The sequence below is a fragment of the Manduca sexta genome, chromosome 17, assembly GCF_014839805.1.
Source record: "Manduca sexta isolate Smith_Timp_Sample1 chromosome 17, JHU_Msex_v1.0, whole genome shotgun sequence".
NCBI classification, from domain to species: Eukaryota; Metazoa; Arthropoda; class Insecta; order Lepidoptera; family Sphingidae; genus Manduca; species Manduca sexta.
Genome location: NC_051131.1, coordinates 3,559,945 through 3,581,198, shown reverse-complemented (window position 1 = coordinate 3,581,198; position 21,254 = coordinate 3,559,945). Strand labels below are relative to the sequence as shown.

The 21,254-nt window shown below is 35.1% G+C and overlaps 1 protein-coding gene across 1 annotated transcript in view; it reads left to right on the top strand.

The window, feature by feature from the left end:
• Positions 1-21,254, top strand: part of LOC115442330 (titin) — an 82,991-nt gene that overhangs the window by 811 nt on the left and 60,926 nt on the right. Inside the window, 5 exon segments of the mRNA XM_030167334.2 lie at positions 7,191-7,300; positions 11,441-11,658; positions 14,062-14,250; positions 14,812-14,955; positions 17,527-17,620. Coding sequence (XP_030023194.2) covers positions 7,191-7,300; positions 11,441-11,658; positions 14,062-14,250; positions 14,812-14,955; positions 17,527-17,620 — 755 coding nt within the window.

Here is a 21,254-nt window from a genome sequence, read left to right as displayed (position 1 = left end):
CATTTTATACTTATGTGAAGTGTATATTACATAAAACATTAATACAGAATATACTTCAAGTAATATCCTACATTGTAGAGATAACAATAAAAGCTAGCATAACTAGATATATTATTTTTTTTAGGGTGGGTAAGAACCATCAAAAGTTATCATAGCATACTTTATCATTTTAGAGTAATACCATGTACCAGGAATAGGGAAGGGTGTGGTCTACTGTCAATTTTTTTCACCTATCTAAACTTAGACAATACAGTTTATACTCCTTATTTGCATTCATTGTTAATGTATAATTTATTGTAAGAATATTTTATCAATAAACCTAAATAATTTTTGTACCAAATTTTATATAATAATTTCAGTATTTGTATCCTAAAAATTTCACTATGTTTTCTAAAAATCTTCATTATCTTAATTATATAATTATTGATGTATTTGTATATTGTTGCTCCTGTTTTCTATGTATAGTGGTGTATAATGCATAATAATATTATGCAAACACATGATGTCAAAATGTGACATTAAAGTAATTCTTCTGGATTATAAATCCACTCATAAATTCTGATAACATATACACTACTTATACAGATTTCAGGATCATACTGTAAAGCAAATGAAAATGATAAAGTTTCATGAGAGTCTAATCTAGATGGACTTATATCATCTTGTAATATAAATTAATTGTTGAAATGTTTTAACATCTTGCAAGACTTTCTCCTTGCTACATATTATGGTTTTAGATCAATGGATAGACAACTTTAATTATTGCACAGACAAAATATGGACAGCATAGCTTAGTAATAGGCATCCTTTGCATATGGGACCTAAAAAAGAGGTGCCTATTTTATGTATATGTCAATGCAAAACTAAAAAAATCGAAATATTGTTGTAGATATTTTAAAATATTAGATGATGTGCAAATGTTCTGGTGACCAACCTGATGGAAGTTATACCATGCAATTTTTTTTACTGCCAGAGAAATTGCATTTCCACATTGTTTACCTTTAATAAAAAACAGTGATGATGGCTTTGGAGTATGACAGAGATTAGAGATTGATAAAATTGCTTGTGTAAATTTCAGAATATTATATTTTTTTAAATTTAATTTACCATTACAACACATATATAATAATTAAATTTCATATGAATAAATCTTTTATTTCACTATTTTAATCAATGATTACCTTATGGCCAATTGCAATGAACAAACCCAATTTAAATCTTCTAGAATCAACAAATCAAAAGAAATGATTTGTAAAGAGGAAAAAACATAGTGTTATGGGTCCATTCACAAGATCGATTGGAATTGTTTATTCAAGTAGTGATTAGATAGTGTTCTCCCTTTGACTGTCATTTTACGAAACTAGAAATCAGCAGATCAATGATTACTATAAAGTTCATTGTTAAGGGAGTCAATATTAATGCATTGCATTGAACTTCCAGGCATTGACCCTTAGGGGATTATACGCGCTCACTTTGAATCACCTTTGTTTCTCCTAGACTACATGTATTTTTACGTGCACGCACTTGCGATATAAATTATAAAGTTAGGTCTGCCTAAAGGGCGTAATATATCTCATATCGCTAATAGAATATTAATCGTTACGTCGTGCCGTGCTCGCTCGGGTCCGATATTTTATGTTCTTTAGGACCACATTTGTGTTACTCATCCTGCGCGTCACGATTATAAACACGTAGTAAGTGAGGCGTGTCCTTTACGGCGTAGTTTTTATAATACGGAAAATTACTATGTTTATTTATCGTACTGTAATTTTTTCTAATCTCGTAATTTTACGCACATAAATACTTGTTTAATAGATCTTTTTCCCCATATGAATGACACGCTAGTCTTCTTATCGCTCTATTAAAATGAAATATACTCTTAAATCATGCAATCATTTCGATTTTGATATACTTAACCGTATACGTATAATGTATAGTTTAAAATGAATAGATCTTTCTTCTTGCTTGTGATTGTCACCGTGTATTGATCAGTGATTTAGCCAATGTCGTGTAATAATAGCAGATACAAAACAAAAAGAGATTAAAAATCCGATCGCTATTTTCACCAACTTTGGTTTCGAATTATAGGAAACATAATAAACAAAACCTATATAACCGAATAGATCTTCAAAAACAACTAGAAATATAATATGGCAATTTGCCTACGTATTTAATTTCATTAAAAAATCTACGATGAAAACTAAACTGAATATCGTAGTTTACTTTGTTCCATAGCAGAAAGTGTTTGCTAAATAGCTTGACAGCATTCATTTTAAGAAAAAAATATTATGAATTGTGCTAAAACGGAATTCTAGGATTAAAATATAGACCTCGAGTTTTAAATATTGAACCGGTTTATTAAGTTCTACGATATTATAAAAAAACACGGTGCCACTAAACTAGCTATGTGCAAAACACATCATCCAAAATTGCCTCGTATTTGTTATGGATTCTGGTTGAATATTCATTAACTCTTTTCCAAATATTTAAAATGACGATTCTTCAAGCAGAGCATTTAGCCCACTTGGTGTTTCACTCTTTAAATTAACTAGACTGGAAAGATTTTACAATCGCACCGAATGTGGTAACGGCGACGTTACAAAATTGGTTGAAGGTGTTTAAAACCCCTTGTATTTAAAAGCTATAGTTTGCCCAATACCTAAAGACGTAATGCTTTCTTGGTAATGAGTGGGACATCACGCGCTACCGCATTCATGGTGTCTATATGTACATTTCAAAGAACCTAGACCATTAGCCAGTCCGGTGCCAGCTTATCGATCTTTGTTTATTACTTGTTCATTCATTACTACGTGTCGTTACAGGGCTTGGAATTTGCTAGCGGCAGACATTACGCTTTTTAACATGCTACATTTTGTAAAACGCTCCAATTATTTCACACATTGCAAGAGAGCGTAAATTTGGTGCTACGATGCCAATTGCCGATGTTTGATGCACATTATGTGTTACGTAAAACCTTAAATTGTTACAATTTCGATATTTTGTAGCCTTTTACTCATTTATCGTAGCAATTTTTTTTATTTGTTGCTGTTAACAACGGCAGGACAGAGAATGTAATGTAGGACCAATCAAAATTTCTCTTGTAAATATTATATAACGTATTTTTCAAAATTATACTTTTACTATAGATTTTATTATTTACGGTCGTTTTCAATAAACGACCTCAAACTTAATTTTGACCCGATCTCGAGAATAAATCAATCGAAGAAGTCATGAGTAAACCCAAAAATAACTTTATTGTGATTTGTCCATTTTGCGATGTTCAAAAAACCGATTGGGAACGTTTATTGAAGACGGCGGTGAGTCTATAACTGGTTATATTATTTCGTGACACGAGAACTGTCCTATAGCGGCATCGGAATGTTGTATCACAGTACGACGCTATTGTTTAAATATTACTTATTGAATTAATGCTTTATAGTAAAGAAACTTGAAAACGCAAATACCTACTGAAATTCAATTATAATTATACGCATGCTTAAATGCATTCAATAAATTACGCGCTGTATAATTACCACATAACACGTACACAGAATACAGTAAATACTGTGAAAAAAATTTGTATTTACTACACTTTTAACAGCATTTTCAAAGCGCACGACATTGTGCACATTATTTTTTCACATTATGAGATTGGGCAGTGGAATTTTTAACTACCCACGTACAAGTGCGTAGTAATAGTGTCGATTGCACCAATATCCTACGACCAAACAATCTCAAAATAGACTTGCGAAACTTGGCAGTCTGCGATGGCTGAGGTCATTTCATGCAGTCATCTACGATTGCATTGGAGTCTGTACCTACGATACAATGCACGCTCACGCTATACACTTTCTATTTTTCTTAAAGTTGAAACAATTCCTTTAAGGTCTGTGGGTTGAGGTCGTAGGATGGCTCGGTGGACGTATAAATTGGCGCGAGAAATCGCGTGGGACGATACGGATGCTCCTGATAGTAATGGCGGCAGGAGTCAATGCACTGGCGACATTGTGCACTGCTCCAATATTCACAGTTAATTACCCAACGTACCTGTTCATGCAGCAACGAGCTCTAATCTGCTTTATCTAGTGAGCTGTGGGTGTGTTTACAGCGCATGCATGCAATTTGCCTCTCATTAGCGTACATTATCGAGTACTTCGCATTGAACTATCTTGGGAAACGCATTTATCTCATTAACATGTCCAAGAGACCAAAAGTATATTTGACTATAAGTAAAATAAGGATGTACAAAATGCTCGTGTCAATATGACCATAGACGTTTGCTTTCTTTTCCAGAGCGGGAGCAGTGACCTCTTTATATATCGTACAGACAGACAGACGTGCACGTCCGCATTTTGTTTTACAACTATCAGACTGCCGAAAGTTAAAGAATCCAACATATGTTTCATTACAAACTAAATGTGAACGTCCGCTTAGTTTTTTCCTTTAATCATTGGGGAAAATTAATATCTTCGTAACTAATTATGCTACTTTTGATTATTTAAAACTTTTAGTTAAAGTGTCGTTTGACTAAAATTTAATATTAAAACCGCCATGTTTGATGTTTTTCACAAGGGACTCTTAACAATATAATTTGTTAAGTTTATTAAATTATGACTTGTAAAGCAATTGCATTGACGTAAGTTTGTGGGTTTTATTGTGTTGTCTGATGTCGAGATTTTGCGACAGTTTCATGACTAAAATAGAGACTTATCCATGTTATTGAAGCTATGTTTGAGACTTTGTAATTGCTTATTTAATATTTTAATAAAATACGAGGCATGCTCGACCCGGCGGAAACTTAATTCGATATTTTTAAAAAGTGAATGCGTGTCTGTTTATATTTAGCTTATAAAAATAATTGTAGTTGAACGTCATATTTGCTTACGCACGTAGTACAAAATTACTAATCTAATTTTACTTTAACACAATTGCTTAAAAATATACATAATATTATACAGCATAGAGAAATCAGTTTAATATTTATTCAGTAGATTTCTCTATGCTCTAAAATGATGATTTCTATAATTTATTAGTAATTTACAAATTCGTTTATCATTAGACAGCGACGCAGCAAAAATATATTTCTTAGTTCTTCAAACAAAAACTAAACAAACGCCGTGGCTTAAAAAGAAACCAACATAGAAAGCTGATAAAAGAACAGCGATTTTCACGTGTTCTTTTTGTGTGATCTCCCGGTTTATGTGCGCGTATAAGGCGACCCTCCAGCTTTAGTATTTCAGATGCGATCGATGCCAAAGTCGTCGTCAAGCGCTCTGTAGCAGAATCATCTCCCTCGCCGGATTATCTTTTAAAAGTACGGCCTTGTAAGTTTTATGTTATTGAGCACGACATACGAATGATCTATACAAAAGATTACTCATTTATATATGTAGGAGTATAAGTTAAATAAATGCTACTTATAATATAATTGTCTACTAAATGAAGGGATGAAAAACATCAGCGATTTCGGGTATCGATCATTGATCCATACGAAAGTGTTAAATAATTGAACGAAACATAAATGATCAAAAATCATAATTTTGGAAAAATATCATAATTATAGAAAATTATAGTATTTGAGAATCGAGTTTACGTTTAAAAAGATAATAATATTAGTAATTACACTTTTGGAGTACTTATGTACGTCCCAATATGAGTTTAGAATAATATACAAAAATATTAGGTATATAGTTCTTAGCATTTTACGCGTAGGCCGCGCCGCTGTGCCGAAGTAAAACTATTGATCAAATTATTTATAATTTTAGCATGCCACATAATATTAATATGTTTTTTTACTACCATATACTAGATAATATCTACTCCTGCTGACGACGTGGATTCCACATGACTCATAACCATCACTTTCCTTATCAAACTTCATTAGGCGAATGTTCATAGTCACATTCAATTAACAACTGCCGATCCCAGCTAGAGGTTATTTACTGCACCTGTATATTCAGCAGCTTCCAAAATTTCTATCATATAAGATACTAGGTGTTGTTTGCGGCATCGTTCACACGATATGGTTTTTTTGGGACAGCAATTTTATTATGTTTTCTCCGAAATAAAAAGTAGCCTGTCTACGTTTTCTATGGATCAAACTTACTCCGTACCGCATTTCATAAAAATAATTTCAAATATTTACTTGTCAAAGCGTAGCAGACATTCAACAGAGTTATTTTCGCATTTGAAATATTAATAATTATTACCATGGATTTAAGCAGGAAAGCTCTCGATTATAAATAATTTATTATTGTAAAAATTAGAGTGTATAATCGAACAATATTTAAAAATTAAATTACTTCGGTGTCTATTTACAATATTTAATAATTATTATAATTAATTATAATCTATAAAAGCGTTCTCTGAGGAATAAATTTTAAAAATTTTATCACATTTTGCTGGCATTTAAAATAAAGCTGACGGACTGCCTCGGTGGCGTAGTAATACTACATGCGCGGTAAGGCAGCGCTTCTGGGTTCGAATCCCGGGTCAGGCAAAGTGATATTTGGGTTTTCTGCTCAGTATCAAGCTCGGAGTCTGGAATTTGTACCCTATATGGCTATTGGCTCGCCCCCTATCACATCATGGGACGGAACACACTTGGCGAAAAGTGAATGCCCCGGTTGCCCCTCTGCATACCGCTTTAGGGATAAATGCGTGATGATATGTGTGTGAAAACATGTCTAGTACTTATCAGCAATAAATAATTATTTTACATCATACGCCGTAAATGATTACTCTGGTAGCTCGGAAATGAACTTGACTTTAAAGATAAGCTGTAGGTAATTGAAATTCACTCGTGGAATGCGTAAACAGTCTTTATAAAATTCTGTTGACCCAGTTGGTTTACTTTTATGCTTTGGATCGACGATTTTTAATCTCTGTGAATAGTGGCTTCCTCAAGCTTTTTGGATCATGAAAGCTTTCACGTATAATTAATGTACTGGTTGTTTATAAATTTTAAGCTAAAAATTAATTTAGGTTAATTTATGTTTGTAAACAAATTTTAATTATTTTCATAAACTTATTTTGTAGTCCAACATGGCATTGTAATAACATCTAACTTCATTTAAAACAATACAAACTTAGCCCTCTTTCATGATCTAGATACTTTACCAAAAAAATATACACGATAATATTTCGAAGTCTATTATATCCATGCTAATAGGGTCTATATTTTATTTCAGACAATGCCCACAAACGCTAATGACGCCTCTGCGGCGGATAATACTTGACGAGGTGCAAGCCGCATCGAAGAAGCAACCCAACGAGTTCGGATACAAATCCGACGAATCAGGTGAGTAAACAGAAATATCGCTCAAGTGTAATATCGTACCACTCTGTTGCTAGCCAAAACCACGTAGGGTTATTGATTTTGTTCGCCGTGATATTGTTTCCAATGTTCTACGTGCTACATATATTATCAAGAGCTTTTACTATTCGGGCGTTATCGAAATTTTGTATATTAGGATTTTTCGAACTTTTTTTAAATAAAAATATTACTACAAGTGTCTTGTAAACTATTGTATTGTATACTAGGTGTATTTAAGGTTGAATATGGTATGCAAAGCCCCCGTAAGCGCACTATTTTATGAACTAGGATAAGGTTTTTATACATTGAAAACTAAGTAATTATACATTTTATTTATTTCGAAGATATCACTTATACATTTCTTCTTTAACTTCTTTATAAGAACTGCCAATTTCTTTAATAATAAATTCGTTTATCAGCTAGATTTAGATCTATTTAATTCAAGTTCAATCATTTTGCACTGAAGCTAATGACTGGTTTGAAAGGGTTTAATGACATTTTATTCTTATTTATTGTTGTATTTCTTAGTATTTTTAACTCCATTAATTCTCAGTATATAATGTATTTACTGTTTAGTAGATATAGGTAACATTAAACAAGCATAATTTATTATAAGCAACACGCGAAAACGCGTAAACGGTAATTACACAACTATATCACTGTTTGGATTATTCATAAAATAAGATACTGTTTGTGTTTCAAGTAAAATAAAATAAATAAAAATAAAGGTTTCACCTATTTGGCCTCTATGAAAGTTTGATGTTATCTGATACCGAAGTCTCGGCTTTTTTAGATAAAAGCGATGTATAATATTTCATTCAATATCATATGGTTTGCGACCTCCAATAAAAAAATGATTACATTGATTGACATTAGCAATTGGATGTTTGACGCACGCACTTTTATTGCTTGTTAAAGGATTGCGGAGGTCTCGTGTCGTTCGCCATTCATTGTGTGATTTCGCCTTGTCACAATACTGTCACGTTATGCCAGTGTTTCTCAATCTTCATCATACGTAATAGAAATAATGAACTAGGAATTGGTACCTCAAAACATGTTTATGAGTCGAATGCTTCATTTATTCACGTTTCGTTAATATTTTGGATAAAAATTAGTGATTACGTGAAAGAGTAAAGTTAATTTTGTATAATTTACAACCGTTGCTTTTTGCAGTCCTTTTATTTGTGTTACAATAAAGCCGTAGAAAATTATATCGCGTCAGCCCTTCATAAAAACACGGGCTCGCAGACATGCGGTAGTGGGCAGGAGGTACCGAGCGGGAACGGTTTTTCGTAACACTATTACATTTGTTACGGGCGAAATGGTCTGCAGAGATATGATATCATGCAATCTCGGTCTGTTTGCTCAGTTACATCATCCTCGCTGGCCGTTGTGTACATCATCGTGCCCACTCGAACCAGGTTTTATGTAGTAAACAGTTCAATTGAGTTACGATAAGTAGGAGAAGGTTTTTACTGTTATGCAGATTACTAAATGGAAAATAAAAAAAATATACAAATATTTTAAAATAATATGGTATAGAGATTATTACGTTTGTACAATATTTTTTCATTGTGGAGATTAATATTTAAAACTTTTTGTTGCGTTATGACATGGGTATATAATTCGTGTGTAATTTCGCAACAGTGTTGGTTCATTGCATTATAAAACTTTATTCTTTAGCCAAATATGATAACACATTTTCATTTAATATGTGTTTATATTCTTGCCAATTATAATTAACGTCGTGAGATCCTCGCTTGAAACACTCTTGCATGTAAGGGAATTACGTCACCTCATGGGAAAAAGTGCTAACCACAACGACGTAGTGTGCGGTATCATGGACGATGTCCAGCACTTATTCGTAGAATGTGTTAGGACAAGGCCTATAAAAAAGGCTGCTAATAATGCTTTTAGTATTAATTTATTGAAGGTTGGGGCCTACCAAAGTAATTTATCGAAACCCCTATCTGAAGCCACTATAGGTATGATGTTTAGGATATGATGGGGCTGACATTGTGGTAAAGACAACAAAAGCCTCAAAAAAAAAGGAATTACGCCGATACAAAGGTATTATAATATTTTTTTTAATAATAAATAATAATAATATCAGCCCTGTATTATATACTTGCCCACTGCTGAGCACGGGCCTCCTCTACTATTGAGAGGGATTAAGGTCGTAGTCCACCACGCTGGCCTAGTGCGGATTGGTAGACTTCACACACCTTCGAAATTCCTATAGAGAACTTCTCCGATGTGCAGGTTTCCTCACGATGTTTTCCTTCACCGTTAAAGCGAACGATAAATTCACAAAGATAAATTAAATTATATATTTTTTTATATTATAATATTTTGATTAAATGCAAGATAAGGCACTTGCCTTATATTTGTAAGCATAATCTTTTTCAAGTCCTCGCAAAGATTTTATGAAAAATCCTTTATTGCTATTGATTTTAAAACCTAGTCTGTAAGTGTCGTGATTGCAAATTAAAAGCATTCATTCCATCACAAACTTTCTTTAACACATAAAGAGCAATTACTTTTCTACATCTGTGTTTGATTTTAATGTAGTTGAATGGTACGAATTCCGGTAAAACAGATACATTTATTTAATATGACGTCGTTATGAGTCGCGGTCCGCGGAGTACAATATGATTGATTTCCGACGCAGGTATTTGTTGTGATAAGATGCGGTAGATGTCACGTGACTTGATTACTGGCGTATGTCGCGTGTGCTTCAGGTTTACTGACCCTTCAACTCGTCATAACTCGATGATAGTGATGTTGATTATAATATCAGCCTTGTATTATATACTGTCCCACTGTTGGGCACGGGACTCCTGTGCTACTGAGAGGGATTAGGCGTTAGTCCACCACGCTGGCCTAGTGCGGGTTGGTAGACTTACGCGATGTTGATTATATTTTGGCAATGCAAATTTTGGTAATGTACACACTACAAGGAAATCTATAATTCTTCTTCTTTTATATTATGGCTGTCACTCTTTATCGGTGATTTGCCAATGTTGAGTAATAATAGCAGATACAAAACAAAAAGAGACTATAAAATCAGATCGCCATTTTCGATAAATTTATTGTTGCTGAACCTATCTATAATTATTTGTTTTCTTAGTTTTTTAGACAATGCACCATTTACATTATTGTACTAACGTTTGATTTGTGTTTTTTTAAGTCTATAAATAAAAGAAAATGTTTGCATATATTTAATATAAAGGCAAATCAATGGCAACGTGGGTAGGTATCGGTAAATCTTAGCGAATTCTTCAAATACTTATATTTGAAGTTATCAGTGGATTATATTTTTTCTTTGTTTTTTGTTTTGTTTATTATTTTGAATGAAGAAAGCACAAACTTTATTCCACAGCTATTGACGTCCCTATCTTCAACGAGTTATATAATGTTAGAGTTCATGGCGTTTAAAATCATTTTGTGAGTTACTCAAAAACCTTTACTCTGAAGTCATATGTCTTAATTAGATTTTAAACAGTAAATACGATAATGCTTTCAGTAGCAATCAATACAAGGGCTTTGTACGAAAACAATGATATCGCTTTCTTCTATAGTTTATCAAGCTTGGTTTATCAACACTAATAATGCTATATTATATTCGTTATCATATAAAAATTCTATACAATAACGATGTGCGCCTGTTTTCACTCACCGTTGTTTAAGTTTTGTTGATTCTTATCCTCTAACATATTTATAAGTGATGCGCGTCTGTCTGTTTATAGATTTAGATGTCAATTGAAGTTAACCAAAGGGAGGTGGAAACGGAAATGAGCTACATTTAGGCGGCCGCGTAAGAAAGCTTATCATTAGGCGGTGAAATGTTCTTGACAAACTACTTTTCCGTTTCGGCGGCTGGCTCGATGATATCTTCTAAAGAATAAAATTAATAATATTATAACATGTAACAGCCCACACTACCTGTGCTTATGGGTTTATCTCAATTAAAATATTATTAATTCTTAATCTGTGACGTGTTTGTTGTTTTATTTGAGCCGATCCCACACTGGAGTAGGAAAAACTTCTATAAGGGCAGGTAGAAGAACTTTCACCAATACAATATATGCATAATTTTCACCAACAATCCTTTTAAATTTCCAGTATACATAGCCCTTCGATTGATGCAAGCTGTAACTGCGCGCGTGAACAACGTGTGCCTGCGCTATTTAGACAATGCCCGACTGGACACACTGCCCCCGCCCCCGCCGCTTGCGCAGAGAGACCTCAAGACAGTGTCATGTGCGACAAAGAATTCCAGACGAGTCATGGAGGATCGGCATGTCGAGATTGGAAACTTGGAGGCCCTGTTTGGTATCGAGGTGATTATAATTTTTGAGTGTTTCGTTAATTATAATGAATTAAGAAGTTTATTGAGCTATAATGAGGGATAATAAAGTATTTTTTATACGTGCTCAGCTAAGTGAGTCCAATGAATTTGATGGTAAGTGGGGTGGGGTTTAATAGAATGTCGACTAAAAGATGATTACCCTTCGGCAGTCGACACAATTATGCCGGCCTGTTGGAACCGAATATACACAGTTTGATTTCGAAACGCTGCACAATTACGTGGGCTACTATGGTCGCTATCCGGCGGATATGAAATATATCCTACCACTAACAAATTGCACCCAACCTTTATCGTTACACTAGATATTATGTTGTCGATTATATCTGTTGTTTTCGGTACGTTTGCCAGCCTCTTTCATTAACACAAATCTTGTCCTCCTATATAAAAAATATCAACAAACAACACTCTGTCTCTCACCATCATATTGTTATAAGAAAGTCACCCGCATGACAAATGTTTGTTCTTGCGTCACCTTCATCACAACAGCTTTGCAATTCGATGTAATGATGTAACTCTTATGCAAATCGACATATGTTCTGTATACAGTTCACCTATTTATGTATAAATTTCCATATATTTATGCATATACAAAATCTATTTGTATGATCCTTGATCATGCTCTAAATGCCCAGGTTGCTTTAATTTATGCTGTATTGTGTTGTTACTTTCGACAACTTAAAATGTTGATTGATTATAACTTATAGGTGCTTAAAAATTATTTTGGATATTCATCAGGCAGTTCCAGAAATGTCATTTAATAATTCAGTTTATTGTCCTACACATTTTATTGTATATTTATCAAGCAGTACTAGAAATTTCATTTAATAATTATGTTCATTGTATATTGTGTATTTTTTTTACTTGTATAATTCTCTGATATTCTAAACTACGTATAGTATACCATATAAAGTTATATATTTCAAAAGCCAGAATTAAGAGATTGTATTAATGAATTATTTAAAATTGCGTACATATAAGTTGACTGCGTGGGTTGCGTAGTTGTACTGCATGCGCGGTACGACTGCACTGAGGTCATGGGTTCGAATCCCGGGTCGGGCAAAGTGATATTTGGGTTTTTCTGCTCAGTATCAAGCTCGGAGTCTGGATATTGTGCCCGATATGGCGATAGGCTCGCTCCCTATCACATCATGTGACGGAACACACTTGGCGAAAAGTGGAAACTTGGTTCCGCCTCTGCATACCCCTTCGGGGATAAATGCGTGATGTTACGTATTAGTTGTCATTTTTGGGACTGCCTGGAGAATACCATGTTGTGGTATTATGAATGATTATTAAGTACGTTAGCGAGCGACTGAGTCACCTGATGGTAAATGATTACTACCGCCCACGCAGTGCCAGTGGAATTAAGAGTGTGTTTCCTCAATGATGGAACGAGGAAAAGATTTGTGGGGCCTCCGGAAATTTCACTAACTATACTATGTGAAATAACGTAGACTTTATGTCTTTTTTAATCACTCTGATTAAATTAGTCTATTATTATCCTGCAAATAAGATTGTAATTGTTTATACATGGAAAGTTGAAGAATTAAATCGTAATGTAACCCAGCGTCTGTGTAGACACCACTTAATAAGCTGACTCAATTACCTCAGTAATGGACACGCTTTATCTTGACCAAGTTATTACTCCACTGAATTTTATAGTATACGTTGTGTAATTGTCGATGGTGTGTCTAAATAAATAAAGAAAATACTAAAATCGGTAACCTTAATAGAAAAAGACTATGCCTAGAGAACTATAAGGATCAGGATAAATAAAGTTATTTTTAATTGTTTTATTAGAAGCCGCTACGGCTTCAGCCCTAGGCTCCTATTACACTCTTCTATGATCTTCCATAATTTTGCTTTGATAGTTGTAAGACTTTTCCCGTCCTCAAACCCCCATTGCAACTCTTGTAAGCCAGTATCAGCAATGGCACGTATTTTATAATAAGTATAACTAGCTGTGTCCGCAGCTTCGCCCGCGTGGAATTCAGTGTGTCACAGTCAGTCAGTCATCACAAAGTTTTTCTCGCGTAAATCCCGACCCACGAGATTTTTAGATTTAATTAAATAGAAATATAGGAAGGGCTTGGAAATTATGATTGATGTTTGCCAGCATGAATAACCTTTCCACCTACAAAAATACTTATAACACTGTACTATGGGTACGTCAGCGTTATCTATTTAAAAAATTGATTATAAAACTACGGGAGTAAATTAACGAGAGTATAAGATAGCCTATATGTAGGAAAAACCATATTTCATACGAATTCTTTCAATAGTTTCCAATTTTACTTTTTACAATTTCAAACATTTTCATAAACTCGCATTTATAATATTAGAGCTATAGTAATCTGAGTCTCGTATGTTGCAGACGACAGAGCCGACGAGTTTCTACGCGGTGTACGACGGGCACGCGGGCTCGGCGGCCGCCACCTACTGCGCCGCGCATCTGCACCAGTACTTAGTGGAGAGCCCGCACTTCACCACCGACCTCAGGAGAGCGATGCGCGACGCCTTCCTGCGGACTGACGCTGAGTTCATCAGGAAAAGTAATCAAGAGGTTAATATCGGATGATTTGTTTCAATATTTATTGTACACTATCTTTATCAGATCAAGTAGGTAAGATAGATTGTCCATTGTTCTATATCACGAAGGCGGAAAATGGGTTCCTTGTATGCGAGGTGTCGTTTGGGTAGTAAAGTTTATTTCTATCACTAAGCATTAGTGTGTACTGTTTTGTTCCGTTTTGAAGAACATTGTAGTCAGCGTAATAACTGGCGATTATGAGACTTAACATAACCACGCAGTACTTTTTATTTAAAGTTCTTTATGGTGTTTTTAATGTTTATGTGCGGTCGTATGGCATACCATCAGGCGAGCACCATGCTTGTCTTGATATTCAATTGTAATAAAAAACATGTTTAAAATACGACATCGACAATAAGTGTAGGGGTGCGGCATGGATCTGCCCGCTTTTAAAGCCCGTGATTCCTTTGAAGCTCGCGAGCGGACTATACATAGGTGTTTACTTATATAGAATTTCGTCAGGAACCGCGGCATTTAGTGGTATTAGCCGGTTTTTTCTGTGTACTAATTGTGTGTGTGTGTGTGTGTGTGCAGCGCGCGTGCGGCGGCAGCACGGCGGTGTGCGTGTCGGTGCGCGCGCGGCGGCTGCTGGCGGGCTGGGCGGGCGACTCGCAGGCGCTGCTCGCCAAGCGCATGCGCCTCATGCAGCTCGTGCACCCGCACAAGCCCGGCCGGCAGGTAACACGCACGCTTACAGTGCTTTACTACAATACCAATCAGGGGCCTTATTCTCTATCCCGCACGTTATTTTAACAGTGCGTAACAAGCACGTAACACAACGCATCATGTTAAGGACTATAGAAATTTAGCTTACAGTTTACCATTCCACGCACATTTCTCGAAGATAACATGACACGGCCGCGTTACGCGTTTACACTATCATACAGAATAAGGGCCCAGTTGCGAATCCGATTCCTGGAATCCACCGAATAATTAAAGCTGTGAATCAAATACATTGGTTAATGGCATGTGTTGCTAATGCCTTACGTCATTCCGTCCACCTGCGCGTGTCTCTTGTCTATTTTCAAAATTATTGTATTCTGAACTCCTGCACCGTGTGCGAATATTTGTCCGAATCGGAACCTGTTCTAACCGCCTGAATCTGCATCCATCCATTAAACGAGGAATGCAAGTCCGCGGAACTGTGCCTATCCGGACCTTCACAACTTTACTCTGAACAATTGCAATGACGGATTTATATTGGCCACGTTATGGACTTTTGAAAAAGTAATAAGTATTTGATAGACAGGAAATATTTTGTTAAATCATCGATGATTTGATTGACTATTGGCCATTCCCTAACAACGATTCTAATCGTTACTCTTACTCCTAAGCGAAAATGAACCAATCAAAATGAAGTTGATGTTATTTAGATTGGATTATTATTACTATTAACGTGTAGTTAGCAGTGAAGATAGTTTATTGGAATGAGCCGAATCTATACTATTATATAAAGCTGAAGAGTTTGTTTGTTTGTTTGTTTGAACGCGCTAATCTCAGGAACTACCGGTCCAAACCGAAAAATTCTTTTTACGTTGGATAGCCCTTTGTTCGTGGAGTGCTATAGGCTATATATCATCACGCTATACCCAATAGGAGCGGGGCAGTAATGGCTAATCTCAGGAACTACCGGTCCAAACTGAAAAATTCTTTTTGCGTTGGATAGCCCTTTGTTCGTGGAGTGCTATAGGCTATATATCATCATGCTATACCCAATAGGAGCGGGGCAGTAATGGCTAATCTCAGGAACTACCGGTCCAAACTGAAAAATTCTTTTTGCGTTGGATAGCTCTTTGTTCGTGGAGTGCTATAGGTTATATATCATCACGCTATACCCAATAGGAGCGGAGCAGTAATGGCTAATCTCAGGAACTACCGGTCCAAACTGAAAAATTCTTTTTGCGTTGGATAGCCCTTTGTTCGTTGAGTGCTATAGGCTATATATCATCACGCTATATTCAGTAGGAGCGGAGCAGTAATGAAACATGTTGCTTAAACGGGGAAAATTATGAGTTTTGAGCGCTTCCGTTGCCTGCGCTGCGTAAACGGTTAAAGTTATGCAACAATGATGTATGACGGGATTGTTTCACTTAAAAAGTTCTAAAAAACATATTATAAAACAAAGTTCCCCGCTGCATCTGTCTGTCTGAACGTGTTAAACTACCCAACGTATTAAGATGAAATTTAGTATGGAGACAGTTTGAGACCCCGGGAAGAACATAGGCTCCCGGGAAACTACTACTTTTATAACGGATAACTTTTGTCTGAAAAACTTTATAACGCGGGCGGAGCCGCGGGCAAAAGCTAGTATGAAATACAATAGAAAATTTCACTTGGCATTGACTACTTCCATCAATCTGACGCAGTGCTGTATAACTAGATACATTGCGGTTCGACCAGAGAACTTGCATTTTTTTTATTTTTTTGTACTCCCGTCAATGTGACCCCACGGCACTTGATGGTAAGTGGAATGAGGTCCAATAGAATGTCGACTGACGAGAGATGATTACCCTTCGGCAATCGACACAATTATGCCGCCATGTTGAAACCGGGTATACACAGGCTGCTTCCGGAACGCGACACACTTCGTGGGCCAGTATGGCGGGTTTTAACACCTTGTGTACGGAGGTCGCTATCCGGGCGGATATAAAATATATACTACCACCAGCTTTGAATTCATACACACACAATATCACGCATTTATCCCCGAAGGGGTATGCAGAGGCGCAACCAAAGCACCGAGTTTTCGCCAAGTGTGTTCCGTCCCATGATGTGATAGAGGGCGAGCCTATCGCCATATCGGGCACAAATTCCAGACTCCAGGCTGATACTGAGCAGAAAACCCAATTATCATTTTGCCCGACACGCGATTCGAACCCAGGACCTCAGAGCGCTGTCGTACCGCGCATGCAGTACAACTACGCCACCGAGGCAGTTAAGTTTGAATTCATGTAGTTTGATAATTTGAAGAACCTGCTAAAAATATCCCAGCTCTATTTTGGCCTGTGGTTCTGTGTTTATCTAACAAGACTAATTCCTTGTATGTTTTAATTTGGTGTGTGTTGGAAATTTCTATCTCAAAGAAATGCATTTCTTTTTCTGAATAAATACAAAGCTTGGTGGCCATAGAATTTAGTGCAGTCGCATTTTTATTTTTATATTTTCGACGTTAGCAATCAATTTGCTATATTAAGTATTGAAATTAAAAAGCATAAAATGCCGAATGTTAATTAAGTGAATAATTTGCAGGACGAAAAAGATCGAATAGAGTCATCTGGTGGAACGGTGATGTACTGGGGCACGTGGCGGGTCAACGGACAACTCGCCGTCTCGAGAGCTATTGGTAAGTAATTTAATAGTTATTCTTAGGGTTGCCAACATTTTATGTAAAAAATATATTATTGTACCTATATAAAAGATATTTTTAAAAAGAAATCAAATTAATTGTATATTTTAAAAATTAAATTTATTATTATTTTTTAAATTAAATAAATTGTATAAAAGAAATTTTGAATACTTCTCGCGGAAAATACTATAAGATAACACATTTATAGTGTGAATACGCCTTGTGGGTCGCCATATTGGAAATTGATTTATGTTTGTCTACACCAGAATCATTGGATTAATGCTGGATATATTTTTTGATAATTTTATTATGAGATGCACATTTATTTCATCGATTTTCTTTTCGTTACATTTGAAATATAGATCAACAACATAAGCAACAATTCAAATTTAGGTATTCGTCTTATATTGTCGGTTTCGATACGCCGCATTGCATTGCATTATATTATGGCGACCCTTGCGGGACATAATGATTCTAGTTGGCTGGCGTTTAACTGACTCCATTGCCATTAAAGATATTTTAAAATATAAAAAAGATAAATACAAAAAACATTATTTTAAGAGGTTATTCAAACGTGTGAATTGCTTTGGGTAAGTGTATATACATTTAGGCACCCGTAAAGCGATGCGGACCTTGAAGGTATTAATTAATCAGCTTTTGTTTGATCATAAAGTCGATTTTAAAAATTACCGAAAGTAAGGTCAATGACATATTAGTCAGCATTGGTGAAACTTGACATATAGCAATATAATATTTAATGAATGTTCATATTTTTTTCTTAAAGCCTGTTAATATAAATACAAACTTATAGTACATGTTTAAATCGTTTTAGAAGGAAAAGCGAAAATCATTGAACAGATTTGGACTCAATTTGGTAAACAAACAATGCAAGCGCTGGATTAACACATGGGCTACTTTTTGTCCCGGTTTATGTTATAAAAGATTTAGGTTTCCCCCGTGGACTTTTGCTCGAACAAGAACCTGCGGGCGAAATCTAGTATATAAATAAAAGTTATTATTATTTTTTTAAAAGGATAATATTTTTATTTTACTGTGCATACATTCATTTATATACCATTGACATACGGAACATATGATTCCGTTTTGAGAAATGTTACTTGCTATATAATATACACAAACGGGAAATATAAATGAGATTGATCGAGCTTTTTTCGACTCATGCAAATGAATGACAACAAATTTAAATATCATTGCTGTGTTGAATCATTTTTCAAGCGAAAGTCATTTCACATTGCTCAGGCTACTAATAAGCGCGAGCAAATGTAAGGATTATTTAAGTAAAAAAACGTTTTATATTTAACTCTATTCCAATTGCTTTAGGATGATTTTAAATATTAGGTATAAAAAGTGGTTGAGTCGCTTGCATGTAAGCCCTCACTTGAGTGTACGAAGTTGCGCATAGTTTCTTGAATGCAATTTCAACATTAAAGAATTTCCGTAAGGCCACAGTGTGACATTTGGCGCATAATAACAATTTGAGTTCGTAGTATTCCGGCGCCCGCGCCGTCCTTAGGTAATGTTTTCCTAAAATTTGAGTTTCCTTATTACCCGGAAAGCGAAATTAATGTCAACATTGACACTCATTGTAAGCAAATATTAAAAATTAAATTGCATGTTTGTATAAACTTGGCCTATTCAGTTTCATACAGTCATGAAATAATAGAGTAGTTGACAACTTTTTAAAAATACATTTATCAAAAATGTTTTTATCCAATAGCTATCGGAAAAAGAATTTTTGAAATTCATGCAATAATAATTAAGTTATAAAGCTTTGAAATTTGGTGGAAAGGGAAGTTGTCAAATTACAGTAATATTGAAATGTGACTTCAGCTAGTGCCACCGGCCATAACGTTGCGTGAGTGAGAAAAGGACAGCGCGTTATCCCCACCACACCCCCACTTTTGCTCATAACAATATTTTATATATGAATAATTGATTTATTTTTCAACCAATTTTGATGCTGATTTCACAGAAGAAATTCTATTTCATATTACTTTCTGTTACATATGATAATAAACTATTTTAAACATAGGAAACTACCCTATTAATACAAATGACATGTTAAAGCGATTTTATAAACTGTGAATTGTATGTTTGGCTGCAAAAATTGCGTGTTATGCAGACCCGTAGCCTTTACCGAATGTACCGGCCGTCGTTCGAGATTTACTTTTATGTTGGCCATAAACTTTTACGGCTCTGTGAGGTTTAAAAAGTTACAAACAACTGAAAATTTATGTGTTCCATTATTTGCCGTCGACATATATTTATTTGGGCTAATTAAATGTTACAAACCAAATTTCGCCATTGTAGTTTAACTTAAACTATAATATGTTTTAGTTAATAAACTACGTTTATAACAGTTAAAAATATGGATGGTAATCAAAATTGCTCACATGTGACCACTCATAGATCTTTGCGATACAGGCCTGCGAGCCTAATGCAAAGATCACCGGTAATTTAAAACAATGATTGTATCTCAATTTTAAAGAGAAATAAATAATTTAAATAATAAAAATTAAATATGTTAATTTTAATAGTAGAAATATAATACTGCCGTCCTAAGCTCAAAAGCGGTATCTTAAAAAAAAAATAATATCAAGATTTTGATGTCGTCATACAGCTTAAAGAAATGGCCACCCAATGATATCTTGCATATCTAAATAACGATATCTTGTTTAGAACTTGTTAAAAAAAAACTCAAAAGAGTTTCTCCATCTCAATTTTACATACCAAACTATAAAACTATATTTACAAAATTTCGATTATCTCGAAATAAGGTTACCCTGACATATCGCTTTTGCGCTTAGAATAGCAGAATATATGAAATAGCATTTATATTTTATGGCATCGTATTTGAATGCGTACCAAATGAATACATGTACCAATGTACTTATTATAGTTTTTTTTTCAATCTTTTAAGATCAATGAAATTACAAATATATACCTAAACTCTACAGTCATTCTTAACTTACTAGCTCTAACGGGTATATGACTAAACGAGTGGGTTTTTCCTTATTCCGTCTTTTTATCGCACTAATCGTATTTAACTTTAAAGAGAACATAAACATTGACATTTTAATTTGTTCCTAAATGACACGGTGATTTTTGTGACCCCAAATTTTCAAACCGTTACGTGATTCCTATGAATAAATAAGCGAAGCAATATAATCTATGAATGCAGACCGCTCGGTCATCGCAAGGGAGTTAAAACTACAACATTCCCCATTCCATGCGTGATATTGTGTGGCCCAATCGAATACTTGACCTTGATACAAGGCGGGCCTCCACCCTAACTTATCATTCGCTATGAAAGTCATGGGGTTACTTAATAGCGCGGCTTTACTTATTCATTTACGATAGAATTTTCTACAATTAGACGTCTTAGGGTTAGAGAAGGGCTTAAGCCACCGGTCGTCTTGAGCTCGACAGGGCGTTTAACATGGGAGTTAATCGGTCGTTATATTGTTATTGCGGGTGCGCAGTCATTTTTCACGAGGAGCTGTCGGCCGGCGTCATTACAGTCGTGTGCCAACCATTAAATCGTTAGTAGTATCCTGCCCTTCAGAGGGCTGGATGCCATGCTGCGATATGACGTTTCGTAATTTTATGA